The sequence below is a fragment of the Gorilla gorilla genome, chromosome 3 (assembly GCF_029281585.2).
Source record: "Gorilla gorilla gorilla isolate KB3781 chromosome 3, NHGRI_mGorGor1-v2.1_pri, whole genome shotgun sequence".
In the NCBI taxonomy this organism is placed as follows: domain Eukaryota; kingdom Metazoa; phylum Chordata; class Mammalia; order Primates; family Hominidae; genus Gorilla; species Gorilla gorilla.
The window spans coordinates 149,144,838-149,164,536 of NC_073227.2; the positions used below are offsets into that span (position 1 = coordinate 149,144,838).

The window sequence follows — 19,699 nt, forward strand, 5'->3', positions numbered from 1 at the left end:
CACTTTAGGAGCCATAGTTAAAGATGTGAGGGCCCTGACCAACTAACTGCAGGGACACGTATGTCACCACATGCTTATACACATGCAAGTATTTCTATAGGACAGACTCCTGTACCAGGAACTGCAAAAGGATCTGTACAGTTTAAATTTAGTTAGATTTTGCTACATTACCTTATAAAAAGTATTTGCCAGTTTACATTCCCACCCATACTGTATGACAAGTCCTGTTTCCCCATGTATTAGCAGATGCTGGATGTTAACCATCTTCTACATTTTGCCAATTTGCTGGGTAAAAATTATTGCTTAAATTTGCATCTCTTTAATGAAAAGTGAGGCTGAACTTGCTTTGCTATGTTTTAAAGGAGATTTGCATTGATGCTTTTGTGAGCTTTGTTTGAACCACTGAGTTCACATACTTTGTCCATCTTTCTATTAGGTTGTTAACCTTTTAATGTGGAACTTGATGAATTTTGCATATTAACCCTTTTAAAATTTTTCCAGTATCCCATTTGTCATTTATCTTTGTTTAGTATCTTTCTTCATAAAAATTTTAATTTTTATGGTTAGATCGATTAATCACTTTTTTGGATTCTGGGCTTTGTGTTTTGATTAGAAAGTCTTCTCTATTCCAAGAGAATAAAAATAATTTTATTTCTTCTAATACACTCTTTTTTACACTTAGCTCTTTAATACGTCTGGAATTTATTTTATATATGAAATAAAGAATATTCTAAATGATTTTCTATCTTTTTAACATCATCTTTTCACCAATGATTTGAAATACCACCATTATCATAACCAAAATTTCTGATTTTACATTTTTTTTTATTTTTCTGTATTCTGTTCAAATTATCTATCCTGTGCCAATACAGTTTTATGTATTTTGATATCTGGTAGGGAAAATCTCATTTTTTTCCCACAGAGGTTTGTTGATTTAATCTATAAAAATAGTAACAACAGGCCAGGTGCGGTGGCTCACGCCTGTAATCCCAGCACTTTGGAAGGCCAAGGTGGGTAGATCACCTGAGGTCAGGAGTTCGAGACCAGCCTGGCAAACATGGTGAAACTCCATCTCTAGTAAAAATACAAAAAAATTAGCTGGGTGTGGTGGCAGGAGCCTGTAATCCCAGCTACTCGGGAGGCTAAGGCAGGAGAATCGCTTGAATCCGGGAGGTGGAGGTTGCAGTGAGCCAAGGTTGTGCCATTGCACTCTAGCCTGGGCAATAAGAATGAAACTCCGTCTCAAAAAAATATAATAAATAGATAAATAAAATAACAACAATCTCTCATTTAAGTAAGATTAGTACATATATACTGCAGTTACAGATACTATACACTAATAAGTTAACTAGTAAAACAGCTTCTTCTTTGAAGCTCAAAATTCTTTGTGATACATACATTGCAAGATAAAGTAGTAGTAGCTAAGAGGGGATAATTATAGAGGAATTAATAAGATATTACAAATTAAACTTCAAACCAAAAGATACCATACAGAAACTCAAATTTTTAAAAAGCTTCTGATCCTAAGTTCTCTGATACTAAGATGAAAAATTACCTATGAAAAAATTATTTTATTTAATTATTTTGTGTTACATTTAGTTTTGACTGTAGTTACTTATGGGTAGATAATTTTAAAAATCACAGGTACTGGTAATCATATTTAATTGTCAGTTGCCAAAAGGTATAGAAGTTTCCACGGGGAATAAAGCAAGTCAAGGGAGGACTACGTATATTGTGACTATACTTATATTTGGTTTTGCCTCTAATATTCTCCTAACTGTAGCAAATAGGTGGACAAAAAGCAAGCAAGAAAATAGCAACTTAAAAGAATTCAATTCTTATGAAGTAGAGAGGACAGAGGCAAACAGCCAAGTACTTTCAAGATTCAATGCATACAACTAATTTAGAGACCAAGGAATGCTAGCAGTTTTTAAAAGGCATATTTTCAGGGGGAAAGCTTTGATGCTTAATACATCACAATAATGCACACGGAGAAGCAGGATGCTGAGCCCTAACCTGAAAAGGTTCACTTTTGAAAGCGAGTAATAACACTTTTGATATGAATGCTAGAATATATAAAGCTGTGATATATATAGAGACATCATTACAGGGAAAGTCAAATGCATCAAATGAGCCATTTACTTTTAAAATGCTCTGTAGTTTATTTTGCAATTTATTATTAATTAAAGACCTAATTGGTTCAAGACTTGGACTATACCATTGAATCACTAAAAACAAAACCACTTCTAGGGAGAACAAATGAATTCTTCCCCAGAGATATGGAAGTACCATCTAGCAGTTAGTCTGGTACTTTACTGATGCTCAATATGGATGCTATTGTATGTCAAGGGTAGATTATCACCTTTGTAACGTATTTTTTCATTAAAATTAAAAATAAATTTTTTAACTTGAAAATTATAAATCTATTATGACTGTCATAGAATTTTGTATTACGACCAATAGGTAAGATAGGTCAGTGAAAATACTTCAGTAGATACATTTTATTGATTTCATGCATAATCTTCAGTATTATTTATGTTCTCCAAAAAGGAGGGATACAATTCATATATATAAACCTTGCCTAAAATCTACTGCCTTCTAGAACTAGTAATCTTTTTGTGCAAGTAAAAGTAAGTACATGGGCTTTTCTCTCCTATTCTTCCTCCTCCTCCTTCCCCTCCTCCTCTTCCCCCTCCTCCTCCTTTTTCTTTATATATATATATAAATAGAGACAGGGTCTCAATGTATTGTCCTTTACCAAGACTTGGTTTTTAAGGCTGGGCAGAAAAGGAGGTAAGCTTTGAAACAGAAAGAAAAAAAGATGGCAAAAATCCTAGTGACATTTACTGGATTTACTGGATTCACATATACCACTGGTCAAGATATAAACTGCAATCTTGACTATTTAGGCTAGGCAGGGCTTTGTTACCAAATGTGATTTTCTGAGCATATCTGGCCAGTGCTGGCAGAAAGTTCAAATAAATTTAAAAGCCAAGATTTCACTTAAGTAGGAATTTTCTTTAGAAGGTTGGTTGGTTTGCTTCAAATTGCTTATTCCATGAACTATTTCTATTTATTTCTCTCAGGGTAGTTAACCATTTCATGTTGCTACGTTCAGCATTCTGTTGTTGTGGAAAATTGTTTTTTTAAACAATTCTTTGTATTTAACTGAACATCTAACAAGGAGGCACTACAGCAAAACAAAAATAAAATCTAGGGACAAATGAAGAGTTTGTTCTTACACTGGAGCATTACAGCCAAGTTGACAGGAAATAGAGGCATGGGAAAATATAACTGCAGTGTGGGAAACTGCGGAAGTTCTCTTCTGATTGCTTCTCTTTTCTCAGTGAAACACGAATTGAAGTTATTGCCTAAAAGGGATGATGGGGGAGGAGTTGCAAAAAGATTTGAGGACAGAAAAAAGGGTATGAAATAGTCACCAAAGAGAGTAAAATATATAAAATGATTGTCTTGCAGCACTAAAGGTCCCTTTTGTGGTCATGAATTTAAAGTGAGACAACCCAGAATGGCTGTGTGTGTTTTTTCCAGCCACCTTGAGCTGAATGAGTAAAGCTACAGAGAAGACGAGTTATATTTAAACAGGGCTGTGGTTGGCCAAGGAAGAAGAGAAAGAAGGGCAGGAGAGTGGAGGATGATTATCTCTGCTGACCTCTTCTAAAATGGGGCACTCTCAAAAACACATACTGTGCCTATTGGCTTTTTCTGTTTATTTTTCTCTTTAACACTCACCATCTATCACATATTTAATTTCTCTTGTTTAATTTGAGACCAATTAATGTTTGTCTCCCCTATTAGAATGAAATCTCCATGAGGGCAGGGATTTTTGCCTGTTTTGTTCACTGGTATTGTCTTTTAAAAGGTATGAGTCCTTGCTGGATAACAGCAAAGCAGGTATCAGAGTACTGGTACTCACCCGCTCCTCACCACTGCCCACAAAGAGAAGTGACTAGCTGGCTTACTACTTAGCAGCTATTTCTAAAGCACTGGGTGATTTGGATATCATTTTGATCTTTAAAACTAGTAATATTGCCGGGCGCGGTGGCTCACGCCTGTAATCCCAGCACTTTGGGAGGCTGAGGCAGGTGGATCATGAGGTTAGGAGATTGAGACCATCCTGGCTAACATGGTGAAACCCCGTCTCTACTAAAAATACAAAAAAATTAGCTGGGCATGGTGGCTGGCGCCTGTAGTCTCAGCTACTCTGGAGGCTGAGGCAAGAGAATGGCATGAACCCAGGAGGTGGAGATTGTAGTGAACCGAGATAGCCACTACACTCCAGCCTGGGCGACAGAGTGAAACTCCATCTCAAAAAAAAAAAAAAAAAAAAAAAAAAAAGAAAAGAAACTAGTAATATTATCTTTTATTGTAATAAAAAATCCTTAATGTGATAGATGTTTCTCTAAAATCTTAAATAGAGTAATAAAAAATATGAAGTGATGAGAAATGAGATTGGACATACATGTAAAAGCCAGATCTAAAAGCTGTTGCAGCAGTCCAGGGATAAATGAAGAGTTTGTAAGAGAGGTAAGAGATGATGGTGATCTGATCTAAGATAGGAGTAGCGGGGATGAAGGCAAATAGATTTGAAAACATTAAGGAGAAAGAAGAGAAAGAATCAAACATATCTGAAAGCTGACTATAGAGGTGCACAAAAGGGGATACAGAGAGAGGGGCAATCTATGGACCACATTTAGGTCATTCTATGGACCACATTTAGGTTGTTTTCAAGATCATGGTTATTGGAAACTATAGTTTCTTCTACAGTATTTGAATTTTAGTTAAAATCAATGCCAAAAAGCCCACACAAACAAATAATTTTCAGTATTCAAATGAATTAAGCTATGATGGTGTGATAACAAGTAGCAAGATTGATGAGGTTTTTTGACACAACTCATTCTAGTAAACTCCTTTAAGTTAGTCATATATGGGCTACTCTGCTTGCTCATAAAGGGGCACGGCATACTAGAATTCAGGTTGAAAGGATTCTTCTTTGGTGTTGCACTGCTGGCTAGCACACTCCTTTAAAAATCACATTTCAATAATTCTTAAATAAATTACCTATAAACATTTAAAGAATCATTATCAAGTGCCCAACACTATACTACGGACTGTTATGCTTAACCAAATAGTTATGTTCATATATAGATACCCATTCAACAAATACTCTGCCAATAATTTCTAGTGGTCTGGTGCCTGTGGACATACATGCCCAGTTCACAGAGGTCTGTGTTATATGGCCAACGTGTACTTTTCTAGATTTCAGAATAGGAGTTCAAAAAATTGAATAATCCTAGCTGCAATGTTTTGTGCAATATTTCTCCTCTGGAAGTATGACCTTAATTATTAGCAATACTGATTTTTAAAAACGATTTCACCCAATTAATCCTAGTGCTTATGTTCAGGACTATGTATTCCTTTATTATCAACAGTCTTCATAATAATTCTTAGAATCAATAGCATTTTCAAGTTTGTAAGATGAGAAACAAGTTTCATTATACAGCAGTGGTAAAATTATGGGAATTCAAGTTTCTTAGGTCTGTTAAATACTGGGTGCACATTATATCATGTTTTAAAAGTTCAAATGCATTTCAAAAAGCTGAAATTCTACTTTGACCAGAAAGGATCAAAACTGGAAGAGTTTGGCCTAGAAAAGAAACAATAATTGATAAAATTCACTAGCTTTCATTCATTCATTCATTCGTTCATTCAACAAATATGTTCTGGATATCTACCAGTGCTGGACACTCTTTTAAGAGCTAGGGATACAGTGAGGAATAAAACAAACTTTATGGAGCTGATAGTCCCATAGGAAAGACAGACTATTTTAAAACATGTAAAGAAACAAGTATAAAACATAATTACTGACAGTGATGAATGCTAGGAGAAACAAAGATAGGCAATGGGACAGAATAAGTTCTTAGTGGCAAAGCCTTATTCATCTTGTGTTTCTAGCATTTAGCAGAATGCTTGGAAAAGAATGGTCACTCAGTTGTTATATAAATTAAAATGAGTTTTAAGGGATCTGCTTTTGTTTCTGGATCCATTTGTATACATCTGCAGACTGAAGTATTAGACATTTTAAATTGCAAGGTATAATTCTGAACTTGATAGAGTGAAAAGATGGACAGCCAAGATGCTAATAATACTGCTGAACACTTTTACAGGGGTACTAAAATTCTGAATCAGAGCAGATTTGGGTATTTTCAGGTAAGTGTATGAATATGTTAAAGCAAGTATATAAAATATTAATGAGCTTCTATTATTGCAGTTAATATATATCATTTTAATAGTCTACATGTTATTTTTAATACAAAAATGACATTAAACCAAATTGATTTGTTACTTTTTTTTGTTCTGAAAACAATGGGAAAATCAAATGTAATGAAACCAATAAAGGAGTAGCACTGCCTTTCTCTTATACTTGACCCAAAACATCTGCCAAGTGGCAGAAGCTTTCTCTGAGTAGATTCACAGTTTCTAATCACCAAAGCATACTGACTGACGAAAAAGCTAAAAGACTTAAAGTCTTTACAGGACATCCTCAGCACAGGCAGTCCATCATTAAGGAAGAAACATAGTTAAAAATTACGGTACATTTTTTCAAGATGTTTTGAAGATTTCAGCCAATGCAACAGACCCTTACTTTTTCATCTACCGTTTCAACACAGTGTAAAAATAAATCAAAGTTAGGCACTTTTGGTCCATTAGAGCACTGTGTCCTTGTATTATAGGCTTAGGATCCTATACTATAAGTTGCTTCAAGGTATAGTATAGTTATATGTCTTGACTTAGTTCTGACTTGTCAAGACTTAAATGTCTTGACTTAGTTCTGAGACCCTGGCAAAGAGGCTGGTCAGTTCCTGTTTTGAGAAGCTGAGTGTACAACTCCAACCACTTCCCTTATTGGGCTCTCACATTCTGGGCCACTACATCTGCCGTAATCACTCTAGGGCCAGGAACCAGAAAAAACCAACAAACCAACCAACCAAACCAGAAACAGCCACTACGCCGTGGAGCCCACTGAACTTGTTCACATCAGCCAATCTAAAACTTGTTCACCATGGCGTCACCTGTTCCTTTCTGTAAAAACCACAATAAAATGTGTGCTCACAGTTGCTCCCTTCACCTTCTACCTCGTGACTGACCCCAGTGCTTCCTGAGTGGTCCTGTGTGGTGTGCTGTGTTTGCCCAGGGAACTGTGAGCATAACAAACTGTAAAACTCTTTCCATTTTCTCTCTCTTGATCTGCATCTGGCCTCACCATCTCATACAAAGTAATATAGTTAAAATATAATGGTACACAACATATTGATTTTAGTCAAGAAATGATATTAAGATCAACTACTGTTTCTTAATTATTATGTATTATTTAAGTGCCACATTGGTTTTAATGATCCTGATACTAATCCCCAGCTACAGTTCTGATAATTTATTTTATAGCCACAGTCCATTTCAATTTCCAGGATGCTGTAATTGACCACAGACATATGTAAACTCTGTATGGGACAAAAATTATTGGAAGCCAAGCTCTCGATTACTGTGCTAAGTGAGGTGGGATACTTCTAAAGAATATATGTTTGGATCTAGTAAAGGTATACTAAATTATTCAGATTAATCAATTCAGTAAAAACTCCACAACTCTGTAAAAGCATTAAACAGAGGAAAATAGAGTGAAAATGTTCCAAGACAATTTCTGAATGAAAGCTTATAATGAGAAAAGCTAACAGAATCTTGGAGCACCAATACTTCCTCTTTCCTGGATGGCATTTACAATACTGCACACTTGGGATCTGACCCTGTTACCACTGAGAGAAAGGGGTGTGGTGGAGAGATCCTCTCCATCGTTGATCTGGCATCCCAAAAGAGCATCCCTTCAAGGTTAAGGTGAACCATATCTGAATGCATGCCACTTCTCTCAAAGTCACAGGACTACAGGGAAGCTACTTTGGTTATGAACAAAGCAGAAGAAAAAACGTATTCTTCTGTGGCCACAGACCACAGATATACCTCAAAATTAACAAAGCCCAGAAACCCCACCCTTAGTTGAAGTTCTCACACCCAGTAGTGCTCTCAGGCACCCAGAAGAGGCAAAGGCAAAGATTCTCTATGGAAGCTTTATAACAAAAATTTTCAATGGCAATTACTAATAAATAGATAGAGAAACCAGATAAGATGCTTAGGAACCAAAAGAAACAGATCTGTCTGATGACAGATATTGGAGTGGTCAGAAACAAACTTTGAAACTAAGGAATACAATAAAATGGTACAGGACATAAAACACAAAATGATCATTCTAAGAAAGGAACAAACTGAACTGATAGAGCTGGAAAACTCACTTCAAGAATTTCATAATACAATCAATCACAAGTATTAACAGTGCAATCAACCAACCTGAGGAAAGAATCTGAGTTTGAAGACTGGTTTCTCTGAAATAACTCAGATAAAAACAAAGAAGAAACAACAGAGAAGAATGAATAAAGCTTCTGAGAAATATAGGATTATGTAAAGAGACCAAATGTATGATCTAGGATCAAACCTCCACATACCAATATTAACCTTGAATGTAAATAGGCTAAATGCTCCAAATTAAAGGGCACAGAGTGGCAAGTTGGATGAAGAAGCAAGACTCAACTGTATGTGATCTACAAGGAACCCATCTCACATGCAAAGATACCCGTAGGCTCAAAATAAAGGAAAAGAGAAAAACCAAATGGAAAACAGAACAAAGCAGGGATTGCTATTCTAATTTCAGACAAAACAGTCTTTAAACCCATAATGATCAAAAAAGACAAAGAATAACATTACATAATGGTAAAAGGTTCAATTCAACAAGAAGACCTAACTATCCTAAATATATATGCATCTAGCACAGGAGCACCCAGGTTCATAAGGCAAATTCTTAGAGACCTACAAAGAGACTTAGATAAGCACACAATAATAGTGGGAGATTTCAACACGCCACTGACAGTATTAGGCAGATGATCAAATCAGAAAACTAGCAGATATTCAGGATCTGCACAGGACATTTGACCAAATTGGCCTAACAGATATTTATAGACCTCTCCACCCAAAACAAACAGAATATACATTCTTCTCATCTGCACATGGCACATACTCTAAAATTGACCACAATCAGCTGCAAAACAATCCTCAGCAAATTAAAAAAAAATCATACTAAACACACTCTTGGACCACAGTGCAATAAAAATAAAAATCAATACTAAGGAAATTGCTCATAATCATATGATTAACGGAAATTAAACAACCTGCTCCTGAATGACTTTTGGGGAAACTATAAAACTAAGGCAGAAACCAATAAATTATTTGAAACTAATGAGAACTAAGATACAACATACCAGAATCTTGGGGACACAGCTAAAGTAGTGTTAAGCAGAAGTTTATAGTGCTAAACGCCCTCAAAAAGTTAGAAAGACCTCAAATTAACAACTTAACATCACACCTAGAGGAACAAGGGCAAACCAACCCCAGAGCTAGCAGAAGACAATAAATAACAAAAATCAGAGTTGAACTGAAGGAAATAGAGATGCAAAAAACCATACTAAAGATCAACAAATCCAGAAGTTGGTTTTTGAAAGAATAAATAAGATTGATAGACCACCAGCTAGACTAATAAAGAAAAAGAGAAGATCCAAATAAATAATCATAATGACAAGGGGATATTACTATTAACCCCACAGAAATACAAAAAAAAAATAACCTCAGAGACTACTATGAACATCTCTATGCACACAAACCAGAAAACCTAGAAATGGATAAATTCTTAGAAACATACAACCTTCCAATATTGAACTAGGAAGAAATTCAATCCCTGAACAAACCAATAGTGAGTTCAGAAACTGAATCAATAATAAAAGTCTATCAACCAGAAAAATCCCAAGGTCAGAAGGATTCACAGCCAAATTCTACCAGATGTATAGAGAAGAGCTGATACCATTCCTACTGGGACTACTCCAAAAAATTGAGGAGAAGGGACTTCTCTTTAACTCATTCTATGAGGCCATAATCATCCTGATATCAAAATCTGGCAAAGACACAAGAAAAAAAGAAATCTTCAGGCCAATATTCCTGATGATCATAGATGCACAAATCCTCAACAAATACTAGCAAATTGAATCCAGCAGCACATCAAAAAGACAATCCGCCACAATCAAGTAAGCTTTATTCCTGGGATGCAAGGTTGGTTCAACATACACAAATCAAGAAATGTGATTCACCACATAAACAGAACTAAAAACAAAAATCACATTATCATCTTAACAGATGCAGATCCTCTGTCATCTGGGCTGGAGTGCAGTGGCACAATATCGGCTAAGTGAAACCTTGGCCTCCCAGGTTCAAATGATTCTCATACATCAGCCTCCCCAATAGCTGGAATTACAGGCACACGCCACCACGCCCAGCTAATTTTTGTATTTTTAGTAGAGATGGGGTTTTGCCATGTTGGCCAGGCTGGTCTTGAAGTCCTAGCCTCAAGTGATCTGCCTGCCTTGGCCTCCTAAAGTGCTGGGCGTAAGCCACTGTGCCCAGCCTAGAAAAGGCTTTTAATAAAATTCAATATCCCCTCATGTTAAAAACCCTCAACAAACTAGGCATTGAATGAACATATCTCAAAATGATAAAAGCCATATATGATAGACCCACAGATAACATTGTAATGAATGGGCAAAAGCTGGAAGCATTCCCCCTGATAACTGGAACAAGACAAGGATGCCCACTCTCACTACCCCTATTCAACATAGTACTGGAATCCTAGGCAGAGCAATGAGGCAAAAGAAAGAAGTAAAAGGCATCCAAATAGGTAGAGAGGAAGTCAAACTATCTCTGTTTATGGATGATATAATTCTAGACCTAGAAAACCCATTAGTCTCTGCCCACAAGCTCCTAGATCTGACAACTTCAGCAGTTTCAGGATACAAAATTAATGTACCAAAATCCATTGCATTTCTATACATCAGTGACATCTAAGCTGAGACCCAAATCAAGAACACAATCCCATTCACAAAAGCCACAAAAAGAATAAAATAGGAATATAGCTAACCAGGGAGGGGAAAGATCTCTACAATGAGAGTAACAAAACACTGCTCAAAGAAATTCGGGATGATACAAATGAATGAAAAAACATTCCACGCTATAGATACGAAGAATCAATATTGTTAAAATGGTCATATTGCCCAAAGCAATTTACAGATTCAATGCTATTCCTATCAAACTACCAATGACATTCTTCACAGAATTAGACAAAAAAAAACTATTTAAAAATTCATATGGAACCAAAAAAGAGATCGAATAGCCAAGGCAATTCTAAGCAAAAAGAACAAAGCTGGAGGCACCATGTTAACGAACGTAAAACTATACTACAAGGCCACAGCAACCAAAACAGCATGGTACTGGTAAAAAATAAGACACATAGACCAATGGAACAGAATAGACAGCCCAGAAATAAAGTCACACGCCTACAATCATTTGATCTTTGACAAAGTAGACAAAAACAAGTAATGGGGAAAGAACTCCCTATTCAATAAATGGTGCTGAGATAACTGTCCATATGTGGAAGACTGAAGGTGGACCCCTAATATCATATACACAAATCTTCTTAAGGTTGATTAGAAAATTAAATGTAAAACCTAAAACTACAAAAACCCAGAAAGATAACCTAGGGAATACCATCTGGACATAGGCCCTGGCAAAGATTTTATGATGAAGACTCCAAGACCAATTGCAACAAAAATAAAAGTTGACATGTGGGACCTAATTAAACTAAACAGCTTCTGCACAGCAAAAGAAAATATCAATAGAGTAAATAGACAATCTACAGAATGGGAGAGAATATTGGCAAACTATTCATGCTATAAAAGTCTAATATCCAGAATCTACAAGATAGTTAAACAAATTTATAAGAAAAAAACAAACAACTCCATTATAAAGTGGGCAAAGGACATGAACAGACACTTTCAAAAGAAAACATACGTGCGGCCAACAAGCATATGAAAAAATGCCCAACATCACTGATCATTAGAGAAATGCAAATCAAAACCACAATGAGATACTGTCTCACCCACATCAGAATTGATATTATTAAAAAGTCAGAAATATAACAGATGCTGGCAAGGTTGTGGAGAAAACGGAATGCCTATCCACTGCTGGTGAAAATGGAAACTAGTTCAGCCACTGTGGAAAGCAGTTAGGAGATTTCTCAAAGAACTTAAAACAGAAGTATACCATTCAACCCAGCATTCCCATTATTAGGTATATGCCCCAAGGAATATAAGTTGTTTTCACCACAAAGATGCATGCTTGTGTAGATTCATTGTGGCACTATTCACAAGAGCAAAATCATGAAATCAACTTAAATGCCCATCGATGGTAGACTGGAGAAAAAAAATGTGGTATATATACCCCATGGAATACAAAGCAGCCATAAAAAAGAATGAGATTATGTCCTTTGCAGCAACATGGATGGAGTTGGAGGCCACAGTCCTAAGTGAACTAACGCAGGAAAAGAAAAACAAATACTGCATGTTCTCACTTACAAGTGAGAGCTAAATATTGAGTATACATGGACACAAAGAAGGAAACAGCAGACACCTACTTGAGGATGAAGGGTGGGAGTAGGGAGATGATCAGAAAACTATCAAGTACTATGCTTATTGTCTGTGTAACAAAATAATAGGTATACCAAACCCTTGTGACATGCAACTTCCCTACACAACAAACCTGCTCACGTACCCATGAACCTAAAGTAATAGTTAACAAACCAACCAACCAACCCCTTGAGAATATACAACAGCAAATTGAACATTAAAAAAGATAATTTGTAAAATAACAGATCAGAAGAGACTGTGTGACTACAGCACAATGAAAAAAGATGAAAAATAAAGAGGGTGAGAGACAAATAAATGCAATATAAAAGTTTAAAATACCTTTGATCAGAATCTCAGGAGGACAGGAGACAGTGAATCATGCAAAGGCAATATTTATTTTGGTTTTAAAATCAACCTCATTGGGATATAATTGTGGGAAATAAGGTGCAGCCATTTTGAGTGTAGAGTTTGGTGAGCTCTGACAAAAGCATACACTCATGTAACTACCACTGCAATTAAGATACAGAATAAGCCACATGCGGTGGCTCACATCTGTAATCCCAGCACTTTGGGAGGCCGAGGCGGGTGGATCACTTGAGGTCAGGAGTTTGAGACCAGCCTCGCCAATATGGTGAAACCCCGTCTCTACTAAAAATACAAAATTTAGCTGGGCGTGGTGGCACATGCCTGTATCCCAGCTACTCGGGAGGCTGTGGCAGAAGAATCGCTTGAACCCATGAGGCAGAGGTTGCAGTGAACCAAGATCGTGCCACTGCACTCCAGCCTGGGTGACAGAGTGAGACTCCATCTCAAATTAAAAAAAAAAAAAAATACAGAATAGGTCCATCGCCCTAAAAAGTTCCCTCTTCCCTTTTGCAGTCACTGCCCCACCCCTCAAATCCCAGTCCTAGGCATCCAAACTGTTTTATCATTATAAATTAGAATTGCCTTCTCTAGAATTTCACACATATGGGATCACACAGTATATAGTCTTCTATGTCTTTTTTTTTTCAATCTCCTTTTTGAGATTCATCCATGTTGTTGAGTGTATCAGTGGTTTGTTCCTTTTTATTTCTGAGTGTTTATCCATGCACCTGGTGATGTACATTTGGGTTCTCATTTTCAGCCATTATAAATAAAATATCTATAAACATTTGTGTACAGGTTTCTTGTGTCGATATATTTTGGTTTTATTTTTGGAAAGAGTCTTGGTCTGTTGCCCAGGCTGGAGTGCAGTGGCATGATCAGGGTTCACAGCTGCAAACTCCCAGGCTCAGGTGTTCCTCCTACCTCAGCTTCCCAAGTATCTGGGACTTTAGGCATGCACTGCCGTGCCTGGTTAATTTTATTATTTTTTATTTTGTAGAGACGAGGTCTCACTCTGTTACCCAGGTTGTTCTCTGTGTGGATGTGTTTTCATTTCTCTTGGGTAACATATGTGAGTAAAACTGCATGTCTGTATGATGAGTATACATTTAACTTTGTAGTAAAATTGTCTATTATTACTGAGTTGTAAGATTAAAAAAAAATCAAGTACTTTGTCAGATATACTAATTGCAATTTTTTTTCTCACAGTCTTTTTTCATTTTCTTAATGGTGGCTTTTGAAAAGCAGACGTTTTTAAAATTTTATTTATTTTTATTTTTTATTATTTATTTATATTTGAGACAGAGTCTTGCTCTGTGGTGCAGGCTGGAGTGCAGTAGCACAATCTTGGCTCACCACCTCCCAGGCTCAAGCAATTCTCGCTCTTCAGCTTCCTGAGTAGCTGGGATTACAAGTGTGCGCCACTATACCTGGCTAATTTTTTGTATTTTTAGTAGAGACAGGGGTTTCATCTTGTTAGCCAGAGTGGTTTTGAACTCCTAGCCTCAAGTTGATCTGCCCACCTTGACCTCTAAAAGTGTTGGGATTACAGGCATGAGCCACTGCTCCTGGCCAGAAGCTTTTAATTTAATATAGTCCACTTTATCAAATTTTTTGTACTTTATTATTGTGTCTTGGAAGAAATTTTTGCTTATCATAAGATTTTCTTTTAGATATTTTATTGTTTTCCTTTTTTACGCTTAGGTCTATGATTCATTTCAGGTTATTTTTGTGTATGGTGTGATGTAATGGTGTGGCACGTAAGCTCTGAAACGAACCTCAATGATCCCTACCTTATGAGGTCCTTATGAAGTCTCACCTATGTGGGCTCTACCCAGGGACTCACTTTTAATTGATAGAATATGGTTAACGTGATATGATGTCACTTTCAAGATTAGCTTAAACAAAGATCTTGACTTTTGTTTTACTTTCTCTCTTTCAACTTCCTTCCCTTTCTCCCTCACTCCTCTCTCCTCACTCTGAGGGAAGCAAGCTACCACATTTTAGACCCATAAAGAGACCAACAACGCAAGGAACTGATGTCTCCTGCCAATGCCAGTTAAGACCCGAGGCCTGCCAACAGCTACAGAGTGAGCTTGGGAGCAGATCCTTTCCTGGTCAAGCTCTGAGATAATGCAGCTTTAGTCAACGCGTTGATTGCAACTTTATGAGAAACCCTGAGTCAGAGGCATTCTGATTCAGACATGTCTAGATTCCTAATCCTCAAAAACCGTGAGAAAATAAATGTTCGCTGTTTTAAGTCACTAAATTTTGGAGCAATTTGTTATGCAGTAGTAGATAACTACACAAAGCGTTTTCATCAAGTTTGGAAAAAATTTGGCCGTTAGTTCTTTTATTTTTTGGAGCTGGAGTCTCACTCTGTCATCCAGGCCGGAGTGCAGTGGCATGATCTTGGCTCACTGCAACCTCTGCCTCCTGCCTCAGCCTCCCAAGTAGCTGAGATTACAGGCATGTGCCACCACTCCCGGCTAATTTTTGTATTTTTAGTAGAGATGGGGTTTCACCATGTTGGCCAGGCTGGTCTCGAACTCCTGACCTCAAGTGATCCACCTGCCTTGGCCTCCCAAAGTGCTAGGATTACAGGCGTCAGCCACGGTGTCTGGCCCATTATTTCTTAAAACACTCCCACACTCCCATCCCTGCCCTCCTGGGACTACAGTTGTATGTATTTTATACTGCTTGATATTGTCCCTAAAGTCTCTGAGGCTCTCTGTGCATAATTTTTCTTTGGTCTTTTTTTCTCACTATGTTTCATTTTTGGATGGTTTCTTTCGCTCTCTTCAAGTTCTCTGATCTTTTCTTGTGCAGTGTATGATCTGCTGTTAATCCCATTTTGTGAGTTTTAAAATTCTCTAATATTTTTCATCCACAGGTTTCCATTGGTTCCTTTTTTGCATCTTCACTTCTCTCCTTATCATCTTCATGTGTTCCTTTAAATCACTAAGAATATTTACAATGGCTGGTTTAAAGTTCTCATGTTTTAATAATTTTAATTAATTAATAAAAATTAAAAAAATAATAATTGTATCCCCTCTCATTTCTGGGTGTGTTTTGATGCACTAGTTTTTGTTTTTCTTTTTTTCTGGTTATGGGTACCATTTTCCTGCTTTTGTTTATCTATTTTGTTGGATTTGTTCTAGCAGGTAATTAAGTTACTTGAGGACCAGCTTGTTCATTTTGAAGCTTGTTTTTAGCTTTTTCAAGACAGATTTTCAATTCTTTTTACTCTAGGCTAGTTTAGTTTTAACAATAGGATAAAGTGATCCTGAAATCTTTATTGTATACTCTGGGTGTTCAACAAGGATGTTCCACTCTGGCCGACTGGAACTCTCATGTCTCTTATCACTGCGTAAACTCTTGATGTTTTGTCAGTTCACAGCTCCCAAAGATGTTATCTTTAATGTTCTAGAAGAAAATACCTGTAAACTTGGAATTCCATACCCAGCAAAAATATCTTTCAAGAATAAACAAAAAGTAAATATATATTATGAGCAGCAGTTGAGAATTCATCACCAGTAGATCTTTACCAAAGGAACTTCTGAAAGACATAATTCAGACATAAGGAAAGTAGTCCCAGATGGAATGTATGAGAACAGTATTGTTCATATATATTTATTACTTTATTCTACATTGCTTCTAGTATCTCATTCAGTAATATACAATAAATATATTACTGTTCATATATATTTATTACTTTGCTTTACATTTATTACTGTTCATATATAGTTCGTAACAGTAATATATTTTTTACTAAATGAATAGTAATTAACCTATCAACAATAATATATAAGCTGGGTAAGAGAAATTAATGGTGCTAATATGTTTCAAGGTTCTTGAGTTTTCTGGGAGGAGAATAAAAGCTTTGATTAACTTCAGACTTCCTAAGTATGTGTGGTATAACATGTAGGGTAGTTACCAAAAGAATATGAGTAATTAATTTCCAAATATTGGGGAAAAAAGTAGAATGATTAAAAAAAACCAAATGAATTAAAAACATGAGAAAGAAAAAAGGAATAAAGCAAAGATGTCAGAAATAGACAGTACTAAATAATACAATAAAAACAAATCCCAGTATATTTTGAATTACACTAAATATCAGTGAATGAAATGGCCTGAAACTGAGCTATCTACTGTTTCTAAATCTATGAAACATAGAAACAATTAAGAAAAAAATAACTAAAATGACTGCATATGTTTAAGAACTTTAGAATTTATATGAAAACGTACTTATACATAACATGTAGATTAAAAAAGATAATAAATATTAGAAAATAATTTGAGGCCAATTACTCCCATTGGATCCAATGGGAGTAATTAACATTACTCCTATAATCTCAGCATTTTGGGAGGCCAAGGCAGGAGGATCAGTTTCTTAAGTCCAGGAGTTCAAGACCAGACTGGGCAACATAATGAAACCCTGTCTCTACAAAAAACACAAAACTTAGCCAGCTGTGGTGGTGGGCATCTGTGGTCCTAGCTACTTGGGAGGTTGAGGCAGGAAAACTGCTTGAACCTGGGAGGTGGAGATTGCAGTGAGCCGAGATTGTGCCACTGCATTTCAGCCTGTGTGAAAGAGTGAGAACCTGTCTCAGAAAAAAAAAAAGGAAAATAATTTGAACTAAATAATAGTACTATATATATCAAAATGTATACTAAAGCTATGTCAAGACATAGGGAAAAATTTATAACATTGAAGAATGCATGCATTAGGTGAAAATTTGAGCCATGCTTCTATTTCAAGAAGTCAGAAAAAAGAACAGCAACATGAAAGAAAGGAGAGGGGTAACAAAGAGCAGAAAGTAATAAAATTATGTAATAAACACAAAATAGAAAAGATTAAAAATCAAAGGTTATTTATAAAGAGTAAAACAATTGAGAAACTCTGATAAGAGTGATAAAGAAAAAAGAGACACGGTATAATAATATCAGGAATGCAAAAGGAAGTATTACAGATGCTGCAGACATTAAATGGACAATAATATGAAAAACATATCCAAAAATACTAAAAATTTAGAAGAAATTGACATATTTCTATAAAAATATAATTTACCAAAACTATGTCAATGAAGAAATATAAAATCTGAAGAATTCTATCACTGTTCAAGAAATTTTGATTGACTCAACAATAAAAAAATACTCCTACAAAAACCCAACAACAACAACAACAACAAAATTCCAGGCCAAGTGATTTCACTGGAGAATTCTATCAAATATTCAAGGAATAAACACTTCCAATACTCCATAAAATATATGAGATTACAGAAAAAGAAGGGCTACTCTCCAATTTGTTTTTGAGGCTAACATAACTGATATAACTTGAGAGTTCAAGAAACGATTTCAGTCAATCTCTCTCATGAACATAGATAAAAATATATTAAATAAAATTCTAACAAATCAAATCCAGAAACATATATAAGGAGAATGCATTACAATCATGTTGGTTTTGTCACAGGAATGAAAATTTGGTACACTAGCAAAATCAATCCATAAAATTTATCCCATTAACAGATTACATAGAACAAATTCAAATAATCACCCCAAACAATGCAGCAAAAGCTTTTATAAAATTTAATATCTGTAGGCTTCGCATGCTGGCTCCCAGCACTTTGGGAGGCCGAGGCAGGTGGATCACCTGTGGTCAGGAGTTTGAGACCAGCCTGACTAACATGGTGAAACCCTATCTCTACTAAAAATACAAAAACTAACCAGGCGTGGTGGTGCATGCCTGTAATCCCAGCTACTTGGGAGGCTGGGGCAGGAGAGTCACTTGAACCCGGGTGGCAGAGGTTGCAGTGAGCTGAGATCGCGCCACTGCACTCCAGCCTGGGAAACAAGAGCAAAACTCCATCTCGAAAAAAAAAAATTAATATTTGTGATACAAGCTCTTAGTAAAGTAATAACAAAAGGAAACTTCCTGAATGTGATAGAGGTTATCACCAAACACAGAAAATATTATATGAAATGATGAAAATTGAAAGCTTTCCTTTGAAGATTGGGAACAAGAATAAGAATCCTGATTATCCCTACTCTGTGCATTGCATTGGAAGTCCTAGCTAGTGCAATAAGCAAGAAAGAGAAACAAAACATACAGTTATCTGAAAGAGATAAAACTGTTATATTGATAGAGGATATGATCAAAATCCAAAAGATTCTACAGCTTTTGTCCTAAGTAAGGTCACTGGTTAAAGAAAGTATCATCAGCAACAAATAGCTTTCACATTTCTGTGTATAAACAATGATGAGAAAATGAAATTAAAATAAATTTGACAAAGGTGTAAGATTTCTACAAGGAAATGAACTTTATTGAGACATTAAAGAAGACCTAAACAAATGGAAAGTTATTTCATGTCCATAGATTGAAAGACTTAATATTATAAAAATTTTAATTATGTTGCTTGTTCTAAATTTATTTATAGAGTCAATACAATTCAAATTAAAATTCCATCAAATTTATTTAAGGAACTTGACATACAATTCTAATATGAATACAGAAATGCCAAGAACCAAGAATAAGTAAGATACTTTTACAAAAAAGAACAAGGTAAGAGAAATGGCTGTAATTAGGTAGGTAACAGGTCACTTTTCAAATCTGGTAGTTGTTTCAAAAGTGTCTTACAAAGGTATAATAAATAAGACAGTGTGGTATTGACACAAGGATAAGCAAACAAACCAAAAGAACATAAAAGAGA

The 19,699-nt window shown here is 35.8% G+C and overlaps 1 protein-coding gene across 6 annotated transcripts in view; it reads right to left on the minus strand.

Annotated features, from left to right (window-relative positions):
• SCLT1 (sodium channel and clathrin linker 1) overlaps positions 1–19,699 on the minus strand; it is a 214,735-nt gene that overhangs the window by 36,070 nt on the left and 158,966 nt on the right. For 2 of the 6 annotated variants that reach the window (XM_019025993.4, XM_063705545.1), the window contains exon 19: positions 16,218–16,548. The exons of the other annotated variants lie outside the window; for them this stretch is intronic. In XM_019025993.4, coding sequence (XP_018881538.4) covers positions 16,416–16,548 — 133 coding nt within the window. In that variant the 3' untranslated portion in view covers positions 16,218–16,415. Of the gene's footprint in view, positions 1–16,217; positions 16,549–19,699 lie in introns of those variants that run through there. 6 annotated transcript variants of the gene reach the window in all.